General features: G+C 37.7%; 1 protein-coding gene across 3 annotated transcripts in view; it reads right to left on the reverse strand.

Annotated features, from left to right (window-relative positions):
- Positions 1-12,211, reverse strand: part of Rabgap1l (RAB GTPase activating protein 1 like) — a 569,277-nt gene that overhangs the window by 399,215 nt on the left and 157,851 nt on the right. For all 3 annotated transcript variants that reach the window (XM_051186069.1, XM_051186071.1, XM_051186070.1), the window contains exon 13: positions 2,674-2,824. In XM_051186069.1, coding sequence (XP_051042026.1) covers positions 2,674-2,824 — 151 coding nt within the window. The remainder of the gene's footprint in view (positions 1-2,673; positions 2,825-12,211) is intronic.

Here is a 12,211-nt window from a genome sequence, read left to right on the forward strand (position 1 = left end):
GTAAGTCCACAGCTATAGAAAAAAGGCAGTGGTTTTCAGGAAAGAAGAAGGAAGGCTGTGATCAGACACTCCTAACAGGTAGGGTGTATATTTGGGGAACACTAGAATGATCTGTAGTCTTCCTGGCCACCATGAAGCTATTCTAAAGAGACATACATTAGAATTTGCCCAGGAGCTGGAAGAATGAAAAGTCTGGGGCACTGATTTAAGCCAGAGAGAAAACTCTTCCTGGGACAATGAGCTCTCCCAGGAAGAGATTTCATACAGTTCTAACACCACCTTACAAGAACAAGAAGCTGAGGGAACGGTGGGTCATTAATGGGCAAAACACACCTTGACAGGTTGCTTAGCTGAACTGTGGCTTCTCTGTTTGATCCAAATTTCATTACAGGAGCCTAAAAATGGACTCTGGAAGATCTGGACTTCTTAGTTCCTTCCCCAGTGTAGTCACATTGAATTTATCTTCCTTCTCTTCTTTTCACTTATTACCTGTTTTTTTTTCTTGGGACATTGAGGATGGATGTGTGAGCCTATGTTATTAGGGATGTGAGAGCCCAGGCTTTGGTCCTAATAATCTCAAAATTATTCTGAAATTATGGAGTACTAAAACTTAGTCAACATCGTGAATATAATAAAAACAACTAAACCATTTACTTTTAAATGGCAAATTTTGTGCTACATGACAGTCATCTCAGCAGGAAAATGACAAAAGTTAAAAGACCCATATTTAGTATTGAACAATGCTTTGTAGTATATTTTAAGCAAACATTACCAGATTCATTCTTTACAAGTCTAATGTCTGTACTTTATGAACTATCCTTAATATCTTAGTGTAGTAGCATTTATGCACAGTAAAAGATACATAACACATATTAGAAGTTTATTCTCACAAAAACTTTTGTTGATCATACATGTCTAGACAGAGTGATATGATACTAGATGTTTGTGTATAAGATGCACACTATGTACTTCTGATGACCTTTCATGGGGCAGCACGTACAGCCACACTCCTTCCTCCACTGAGAACTTTTTAAAATTCATACTTTTAAGATTTCAAACTTTGAGACGGATATAAGATATTGTACCACAATAATATTTATCACATCCTGATAATAGATGTCCAGTGTGATAAAATGGTATTTTTGAATACTACAGCTTGCATAAAAATTTTCAGATTAAGTAGAAAAACATTCTTATTGAATATAATGTATGAAAGGTATTTGGAAGCAGAGGAACTACATTTCCCTTGGAGCACTGGCTGTGAGTTACTTCTTGCAGTGAGGATTGGAGGGAATTGAACATAGCAGAGAACTTCATTAGAGGTGAAACTTTAGCTTTGCCCCTGGGCGTGTCATTCTCAATCACTTGCCCACATTCTGTGGAACCATTTTCTTGTGGTTTTTTTTTTTTTTTTTTTTTTTTGCTGTTTTTCTTTTGTTTTGTTTTTTTCCCAAGCAAACAGCAGCCTCTTGTTTTTTGTGACCAACAAATGGCAAAAAGCCAGATCACCATTTTGCCCCTTGTGTGCTTTCATGATCAAGTAACTTAGATCCTTCAAAAAATACACTTCAAAATGCCCATTTTCCTGACCATATCTTCTTTGATGTACTAATCATTTGTCACCTTGTCGCAAAGTTTCTATTCTATGTCTAGTGTTATATTAGAGAGAGAAAAAAAAGAGAGGGGAATATTGAATTGCCTAGACTTGAGACAAAGGGTACACTACTCCATTTTGCTAACTTGTATAAGAATTATAACACCACCCACTAATCAAGGGTGACAACAAGGAGAAGATTTTACTAACTTACATACACTTTAGATTTATGTATTCTACACAGGCTGCCATGCAGGCTGCCATCCTTAAATCTCTTTCAGGTCATTCCCCAGGTTACACTTTGAACACAGCAGGAAAACCATAAGTCTGACCATTTGGGCAGATGGAAGATTTACACAGCAAAGATGTTAGCATCATTATTTCTAAAGTACACCAGTATACTTTTCTTCCAATAGTTGCCATCCTGGTTTATCTTGCCCACCTGACAAAATTATGTTTTTCAGATAAAATTATAAGGAACTTAATAGAAGACAAAGACTTAATGATGTGTGTGACCAACCCTACTACTGAGGCATGTTGTTTGATCTGGAGGATGAGCCTAATGGTTGGTTGTAAATCAGAGCTTTCTCCTTTTGTTACAGGAATGGAGCCTTAACTGGAGGTCAATCTGGGTGAACAACCATCAGCAGAAACTTACTCCACAAGCTTAAACTTCAATTATGATATGAAGTTTTCATTCCTACAGCTTCCATCAGCTTGGTTAGTACATTTTTATCTTACAAGCATATTGGAAGAATTGCTCCTTTAGCCACATTCAACTTTGTGTGACTTAATATTTCCTAAGCAAGTTTATTAGCAGACCCTTTATAGCATCAATTTTATTATTTCAAGTTTCTTATTCATCAGAATTTTTTAAAATGAAGCCTAGGTTTACAGTGTTCAAAAGTACTATAAGCACTGTTTACCACTATCCTGCAAGTGTTCAGAACAGAATAAAATACTAACAGCATACCACCGATATATTTTTAAAGAAGTTCAAGGCACTGATGATTTATTGGAGCTTTGAAAAACATGATTTGATGTTTCATCATGAAAACATTATTTAAAGATTTTCTTACCTTTGTGATAAGAATTCGGTATTTATCCAGCATTGCCTGGTTGTCATGGCATCCAGCTAATAGCTGCCATACTTCTGCCCTTAATGCCTCAGGAACACCACTCTTTACCAAAGTGGATAGCCCTTTTGGTCGGACACCAAGGTTATTGTGCCTGAATAAAAAAGAAAATAAACCATTCACAATCTATGCCCTGAACAACTGCTGTTATAGAAAGAATATTTATTAGTTTATGTAAAAGTATAAAGATGATCAAAAGAAAAGTGACTAGGAGCACTAAACAAAAGGAGTACTTAAACCTCAGTGATATCTTTAACAATTTTTTTTCTTTATTTCATCCAATATTTTGATAATATATATGTTCCATCTTTAGACAAAGGACATTTTTACTCTACCATTTATATTTTTCTATGAAAATTATTTATTAATATATTATTAGTTCTTTGTTTATATCCAACATATTGCAACTTAAAAAAAATAACCACTTAAATCCCCTAAGATAGTTATACAGCCACTTGAGTGTGTTGCCAAAGAATGAGTTGAGATGCTGAAAGTAAATCATAAGCCTGTCAAACCTTGACAGTACCCACTTCTTTATAGTCAGACTGAGCTGGGCCAAATGCAAAAAGTAGGTCCTACATTATAGGATAAAATATGCAAACTTTAGTTTGTTACAGTCCCTTCATCTTGACCCAGGGATTGCCTGGGATGTGGCATGTCTTGTTCACCTAATGTGGAACTCTCTGTTTCAGCTTAAACTTAAGTACAAAAGACCATCTAGATTTAAAATACCCAAAGTGACCCTTATACCAAGAGGAAATCCTCATTGCTGTCAGTCCTAGATTTGTCTTGATGGCCTATTTGAACTACAAGCACTCACTAAAATGAGGTCTTTACTCTTTCCACAAACACCAAAACATAAGGGGCAGCTTATGCCTATCAGTCTTATCCTTTTTTCAAGGGCTGTTTAGAATCAGAGCAAAAGCAAACATCTATTGTCTAAAGTCAATAATCACATAGTAGCTATGCAATAATGATCAACAGTTATTTTTTCAAGAAATTGAATTACAGTTAGAGTCCTATGAACACAAGTCCATTCTTCACCTCTTTCATGACCTAAAAGCTGTAGTCTCAGTCTTTTCTGCTCATACATTTCTCATTCCTTGATCACTATGTCATAAAGCTGACCCAGCTCCAGAACATGATAATGTATCCCAATTTGAACTAACATACCAGGCTGTAATTTCAAGTTTTAAAACTGAAAAGTCATGGAATCCATATGTCTATTTTACATAATTGGTATCCCACATACTTCTCCAAATTATGCACACTCTTCTATCGCCAGCCTAGACCCAAATTTTGGCATCTTCTTCTAAAAATGTGTTCAAAAGTTTTTCCCCCTACATATTGTCATAATCTACATATCGTTGGAGACAACCTTAATGGTCCAAACTTAGATAATAAGTTAAAGTAAATTTATCACATCAATTTTGTGTAAATCTTCACATTTATGACCATTCTGCTTTCATTCAACTAAACTTTTGTGGGGAGAGGATTGGGAGAGTTAGAGAACGGAAACTGGTAAAACTGATGGACTCAAATCGAAATAAAGTAGAAAGACTTAGAACATAAAAGAATTAATATTATTAAAGAAGATTATTATGCTGCCAAGGGACAGGATTCAAAATAGTATATAGGTATTATTTTATATACATACTATTTTAACCTGCTTTTAAACATACATATGAAAAAAGTAAGGAACACATATAGTGCATATATTTATGTATGTAATAAAACTAATAATGTCCTCTAATTTTTATATTCCTTTTCAATTGCAATTATGCTAAATTATTTTACAAATATTAATTACATAAGCAACATTTATATACATGTATATTTACATACATATTATATAATTACAAAATATATAATTAACATTTTCTTTAATTCTTTAAAGTACCTTTATATATTTAAATAAGATTATCTTCAATTAACTGTGGCAAACATGTTTAATGCATTCCAAAAATATGACACGTGAGAAAATACTAATTATACATGAGAAGAATAAGTAAATAAACTATCTGATGCCTGGAACTTCCTAGAAGCTCTCTTTTTCATTAATCAGCTGAGACTGAGACTACTTAAAAACATGACGTAAGAACATTATGATCATTTATAAAATCACGCTTTTTATAATTCAATGTATGACTCTGATTATACTTTTGGATCAGAAAAGCATTTTGTTTGAAGGTACTTTAATTTATGGATTCTGTAGGTTAAAAAAAAAACTAAGCTAATTAAAAGCAACAGTGTGAGTACAAAAAAGTCTAAGTACATTTCCTTGAAGCTGAAGAAAATACTGTAAATTATGAGTCACATTGTATAAAGTTACAGAAGAGGAATTCAAAGTAATTAAATATAGTATATACTATAAGTAAACCATTATCTACAACAATTTGAAAAGATACCTGCAAGTAAAAGTATGCTGGACTGGGTTCTTCCGAAGGCACTATAACATCTCTGAGCCTGCATATGTGACTTTTCAAAAGTCCTCCACACTCACTATGTACTTCTTCCCCACAGTCATTCATTTTACAATTCCCTTCCTGAAAGGTTTTCAATCAAGTAATCTACCACATTTTCCTGTATCACTAAGTTCGAAATGTATTTTCAATCCTTTCAGTGTTGATTACTCATTTACTTGATCTTTCACTGCTTCCCTAGGGATCAAGCACAAAATCTCCCTTCTTATCCACACTCCACAAACTCCACCAATGATGGCTTCTCCTCCACTCTTGTCAGTATAATCTAAACTTGTTACTGTCTTTTTGTTCACCATGTTTTCAGAGAACATATGGCTCAGCTGTACCCTCACAGAACCGGGAAGGGACAAGTCCCCCAGAGCACAGGGGAAGTGGGGGGGCAGCAAATGGAGAGAGAAGTAGGAGAAAACGAGGGGAAGGAAAGGAAAACACGTGCGAACAGGAAGATTGAGTCCAGTTAGGAACAGAAGACAGGAGAGAGAGGGAGAGAGGGAGAGAGAGAGAGAGAGGGAGAGAGGGAGAGAGGGAGAGAGGGAGAGAGGGAGAGAGAGAACATAAAAGAGGGAGCCAATATTGGTTTGAAGATAAAATTGAACAAAAAGAAAGGTCTAGAACTACAAGACTGCCGCCAACTAACAATTTGAGCTTCCGGGGAAAGGCTACCATAAATGCCCTTCCCAGATAGTGAGATCAACAACTAACTTATCCATGGAGCCCTCATCTTATACCTGTTGGAAACAGGAGCAAACCCATACATAAACACTGAGTCGAACTAGAACCCAGATACAGATGGAGAGGACAAGACCAGGTGGCAGAAACATATAGAGACAGCTTACCTGAACAAGGAGGAGCTAATGGGCTCCCCCAGACTGATAGCTGGGAAGGCAGCATGGGACTGACTCAGGTCCCCCTGAATATGGGTCTCAGCCAGAAGGACTGAGCAGTCTAAGGGACCTCAGAAAGTGGAACCAGGATGTATCCCTGGTGCACAAAAGGACCTTGCAAACACATCCCCCATGGAGGGATAACTGCCTTAACCTAGAGACAGGAGAGAAGCCCTAGTCCCTACTTCACATGACCTGTCAGATCTACATGACCCCAACTGTATGGCATTCCTTTACATATGGAATTGGGATGGGGGAATGGGAGGGGAGGGTAGTTAGGGTGCATGTGAGAGGGCAGAGAGGGTAAAAATAATAAAATAAAGAAAAAAATCCCAGAATTGACATGTAAAACAACTTTATTTCAAATTTGAATTAAAAAAGGAAAAAAAAAAAAAAAGAACAAAATCCATCCTAAGCCTGTAACAGCATAGGCATATCCACTCTGAGCATTCTCATTTAATTGGTATAATATAGGGGATATTTTTAATTATACTTATTTGAAACAATTTTTAACTTTAAATATATTTTAATCATATTCTTCCTTTCCCCCAAGTCCTTTCACATCCTCTATCTCTCCCTACCCACCCAAGTTTAAGTTCTTTTTCAAGAAACAAACAAAACCTAATACATCAAAGTTCCCAAAACCCAAGAAAACAAAATAAAACACCACCCAAAGAGGAAAATACAACAGTAAACTATAATCAAATGAAAGCACACAGAAAGAACCTGGAGTCCCTTAGATGTTGGTCAACTGTTCCTGAACATAAGATCTGTCCTGGGGTGTTTGACATATCCAGTGCCATTCCATTGGAGGATAGTGGTTTTCCTTCAACCAGAAGGTATAAATGACAGTTCAATTGTTAACCTTTACCCTAGATGCTAGATCTTTATTCATTAATTCATTAAAAATAGCAATAAAATAGAAGAGAAAAACTATCACATTGAAGTTGGACAAGACATACCAACAGACAGAAAAGAAACCAAGAGAAGTCACATGAGTCAGAGACCCACTTGTTTACACATTCATGAATCATATAAAAACAGTAAGCTGGAACCCATAAGATGAGCACAGAGACCCATGTTGACCCTGCTCATGCTGCTTCAGTCTCTGTGAGTTCATATGAAATTTGCCTATGTTATTTAGAAGGCCGTGTTTCATGGTACCCTTCATCCCCTCTCGCTCTTAAATTCTTTCCTCTTCCTCTTTCATGGGGTTCCCTTATCTCCGAAGGAAAGGATTTTATTGAGACATCCCATTTAAGGTTGAGTGTTCTAAGGTCTCTCACTCTGTGTAATGTCTGGTGTGGGTCTCTGTATTTGTTTCCATATGCTGTAGGAGGAAGTTTTTCTAGTGATGGCTGAGCAAAACACTGATCTATGAGTATGTCATTAGTAATGATTTTATCACTGTATGTCTTCCTTATTTATTTATTTAATGTATCTATCTATATCAATCTATCTGTCAGTCTGTCTGGCTAGTTTTTAGACCAATATTATTTAGTTTTTCCCTTGATCCTAGGTCTAGCCTAGGGATCTTGGTCATTCAAACAGTGTCAGGTATGGGTTCTATCCCATGGAGTGGGCCTTAAGTCAAATCAGTTATTGATTGGTTACTCCCATCTATTCTCAAATAATTTGTTTTTAAAAGGGAAAGGCAAATAAGATTTGAAAGAAAGATATTAAGATGGTATCTAATTTTCAGAGATACAATAATTTTCATTCTTAAACAAACTCAAAAGGTTTATATAAAATAAGCTGACAAACAAAACTTTTATTTTTAATACTTCCCATATAGCTTTGGCTAGTCTGAAACTTGCCATGTAGATAAAACTGGCCTAGAACTCAAAGAGATCTGCCTGTCTCTGTTTCCTGAGTGCTGAGATTAACACCATGTACCACCACTCCTGCCTTGATTTTACTTACTTAATTTATTTATTTGTTTATTTGTTTGTTTGTATTTTATATGTTGATCCCAGTTCCCCCCCCTTTCCCTCCCTACATCCCTCTGACCCTCTCTCCATCCTCGCATACACCCTGACCTCCCTCTCCTCCCATCTCCCCCACCCCAATTCCACATGTAGGACAATGCCATCTAGGTGGGGTCATGTACATCTGTCAAGTCATTTGAAGTAGGGACTAGGGCTTCTCTCCTGTCTCTAGGTTAAGGCAGTATCCACACCGTGGGGGATGTGCCCGCAAGGTCATTTTGTGCACCAGGAATACATCCTGGTTCCACTGTCTGAGGTCCCTTATACTACTCAGACCTTCTGGCTGAGACCCATATTCGGGGGGCTGAGTCAGTCCCCTGCTGGATTCCCAGCTATCTGTCTGGGGGCCCATTAGCTCCTCCTTGTTCAGGTCAGCTGTCTCTGTGTGTTTCTGCAACCTGGTCTTGTCCTCTCCATCTGCATCTGGATTCTAGTTCGACTCAGCGTTTAAGTATGGGTTTTTGCTTCTGTTTCCAACAGCTACTAGTTGAGGGCTCCATGATAGTGGATAAGTTAGTTGTTGATCTCACTATCCGGGAAGGGCATTTATGTTGCTCAAATTGTTAGTTGGCGGCAGTCTTGTAGGTTTCCAGCCTTTTCTTTAGATTCAGTTTTCTCTTCAAAACAATAATGGCTCCCTCTTTCTGTTCTCTCTCTCTCTCTCTCTCTCTCTCTCTCTCTCTCTCTCTCTCTATCTCTATCTCTCTCTCTATCTCTCTCTATCTCTCTCTCTCTCTCCCTCCCTCTCCCTCTCCCTCTCCTGTCTTTTATTCCTACCCTGACTCAATCTTCTTACTTGCACGTGCTTTCCTCTCCTCCCCTCCTTTTTCTCCTACTTCTCTCTCCATTCACTGCCCCCCCCTACTTCCCATATGCTCTGCGGGACTTGTCCCTTCCCCCTTCTGTGAGGGACTTTATAGGAATCTCATAGAATACACCTTGAATCCTAATTCTTTGGTGGTGTGAATTATAGGCTGGTGATCCTTTGTTCCAGGTCTAAAACCCATATATGAGCAAGTACATACCATGTTTCTCTTTTTGTGACTGGGTTACCTCATTCAGGATGGTTTCTTCAAGTTCCATCCACTTGCCTGCGGATTTCAAGATTCCATTATTTTTTTTTTTCCACAGAGTAGTATTCCATTGTGTAGATGTGCCACATCTTCTTATTCCGTTCTTCAGTTGAGGGGCATCTAGGTTGCTTCCAGGTCCTTGCTATTACAAATAATGCTGCTATGAACATGGTTGAACACATGTCTTTGTTGCATGGATGTGGATCCTTTGGATATATGCCTTAGAGGGGGATGGCTGGGTCCTGTGGTAAACTAATTCCCATTTTTCTGAGGAACCGCCATACTGATCTCCAGAATGGCTGTACGAGTTTGCACTCCCACCAGCAGTGGAGGAGTGCTCCCCTTTCTCCACATCCTCTCCAACATGAGTCATCATTGGTGTTTCTAATTTTAGCCATTCTGGCAGGAATAAGATGGTATCTCAAAGTTGTTTTCATTTGCATTTCCCTGATAGCTAAGGATGTTGAGCACTTTCCTAAGTGTCTTTCAGCCTTTTTGATTTCCTCTATTGAGAATTCTTTCTTCAGTTCTGTACCCCATTTTTTAACAGTGTTATTTAGTGTTTTGTTGACTAGTTCCTTGAGTTTTGTATATTTTGGAGATCAGCCCTTTGTCAGATGTAGGATTGGTGAAAGTCTTTTCCCAGTATGTGGGCTGCCATTTCGTATTGTCCACTGTGTCCTTTGCCTTACAGAAGCTTCAAAGTTTGAGGAGGTCCCATTTATTAATTGTTGCTCTCAGTGTCTGTGCTCCTGGAGTTATGTTCAAGAAGCAGTTTCCTATACCAATTTTTTCTAAGGTACCTCCTACTTTCTCTTCTAAGAGGTTCAGTGTGGCTGGATTTATGTTGAGGTCTTTGATCCATTTGGACGTGAGTTTTGTGTATGGCGATAGACATGGGTCTATCTGCAGTCTTCTACACACCATCATCCAATTGTGCCAGCACCATTTGTTGAAGATGCTTTCCTCCCCACATTGTATTCTTTTAGCTATTTTGTTGAAAATCAGGTGTTCATAGGTGTGTGGGTTTATATCAGGATTTCACTTTGATTCCATTGGTCCATCTGTCTATTTTTGTGCCAATATCAGGCTGTTTTCAGAACAATAGCTCTGTAATAGAGGTTAAAGTCGGGGATCCTATTTTTGCATCGATGTTCATCAGGGATATTGGTCTGTAGTTTTCTTTCTTAAGTGTGTCTTTGTGAGGCTTGGGTACCAAGGTTATTGTGGCATCATAAAAAGAGTTTGGCAATGGACCTTCTGTTTCTGTCCTGTGGAAGAGTTTGAGGAGTAGTGGTATTAGTTCTTCCTTGAATGTCTGGTAGAATTCTGCACTGAAGCCATCTGGCCCTGGACTTTTTTTGGTTGGAAGGCTTTCGATGACTGCTTCTATTTCATTGTGGGTTATAGGTCTATTTAAGTTGTTTGTCTGTTCTTGATTTAATTTTGGTAAGTGATAGCTATCCAGAAATTTGTCCATTTCCTTTGAATTTTAAATTTTTGTGGAATACAGATTTTCAAAGTATGACATGAAAATAGTCTGGATTTCCTCTGTGCAATGAACTTCCCTCGTAGCACTCCTTTCAAGGTGTCCCATAAGTTCGGGTATGTTGTGTCCTCATTCTTGTTGAATAGTAGAAAGTCCTTCATTTCTTTATTTCTTCTTTGACCCAGGTGTGGTACAATTGCACATTGTTCAGTTTCCATGAGTTTGCAGGTTTTCTGCTATTGTGTTGTTGTTGAATTCTAATTTTAAAGCATGGTGGTCTGATAAGGTACAGGGGACTATTCCTATTCTCTTGTATCTGTTGAGGTTTGTTATGCCACCTAGTATGTGGTCGATATTAGAAAAGGTTCCATGTGGAGCAGAGAAGAAGGTATATTCTTTTGTCTTTGGATGGAATGTTCTATAGATGTCTGTTAATCCTAGTTGAGACATAACTTCTGTTAGTTCTTTTGTTTCTTTGTTGAGTTTCTGATTTGTGGTCCTGTCTAGTGTTGAGAGTGGTGTATTGAAGTCTCCCACTATAAGTGTGTGAGGTTTTATATGAGCTTTGAGTTTTAGTAGCGTTTATTTTACGAATGTGGGCACCTTTGTATTAGGGGCATAGATGTTCAGAACTGAGACTTTGTGTTGATGGATTTCTCCTGCGATGAATACGAAATGACCCTCTCTATCTCTTTTGATTAATGTTGGTTTGAAGTCTAACTTCTGGCCTTGAGGGTTTCCATGGAGAAGTCAGGTGTAATTTTGATAGGTCTGCCTTTATATGTTACCTGTCCTTTTTCCTTCGCTGCTCTTAATATTCTTTCTTCATTCTGTATGCTAGGTGTTTTGATTATTATATGTCGAGGGGTCTTTTTTTCTTTGGTCCAGCCTATTTGGGGTTCGGTATGCTTCTTGTACTTTCATGGGCATGTCCTTCTTCATATTTGGAAAGTTTTCCCCGATGATTTTATTGAATATGTTTTCCGCACCTTTGAGCTGGGCTTTCTCACCTTCCTCTATGTCTATTATTCTTAGGTTTGGCCTTTTCATGGTGTCCCACATTTCCTGGATGTTTTGTGTTAAGGATTTGTTGGATTTATGATTATCTTTGGTCGATGAATCTATTTCTTCTAGTTTATCGTCTGCACCTGAGATTCTCTCTTCCATCTCTTAAATTCTGTTGGTTATGCTTGTGTCTGTAGTTCCCGATTTTTTGCCCAGTTTTTCTATTTCCAGCATTCCTTCGGTTTGTGTTGCCTTTATTTTCTCTATTTCAGTTTTCAAGTCTTGACTGTTTCCTTCACCTGCTTAATTGTTTTTTCTTGGCTTTCTGTACTTTCTTTACTTTCCTTAAGGAATTTGTTCATTCCTTCCACTGTTTTGTTTGTTTTTTCTTCCATTACTTTAAGGGATTTTCTCACATCTTCTTTGAAGGCCTCTATCATTTTTATGACGGTAATTTGTAAGTCATTCCCTTCTGCTTCCTCTGCTTTGTTGTTGTGTTCTGTTCTAGTTGGTGTAGATTCCCTAGATTCTGGTGGTGTCATGCTTGTCTTTCTGTTGT

The sequence above is a fragment of the Phodopus roborovskii genome, unplaced genomic scaffold, assembly GCF_943737965.1.
Source record: "Phodopus roborovskii unplaced genomic scaffold, PHOROB, whole genome shotgun sequence".
Classification (NCBI taxonomy): domain Eukaryota; kingdom Metazoa; phylum Chordata; class Mammalia; order Rodentia; family Cricetidae; genus Phodopus; species Phodopus roborovskii.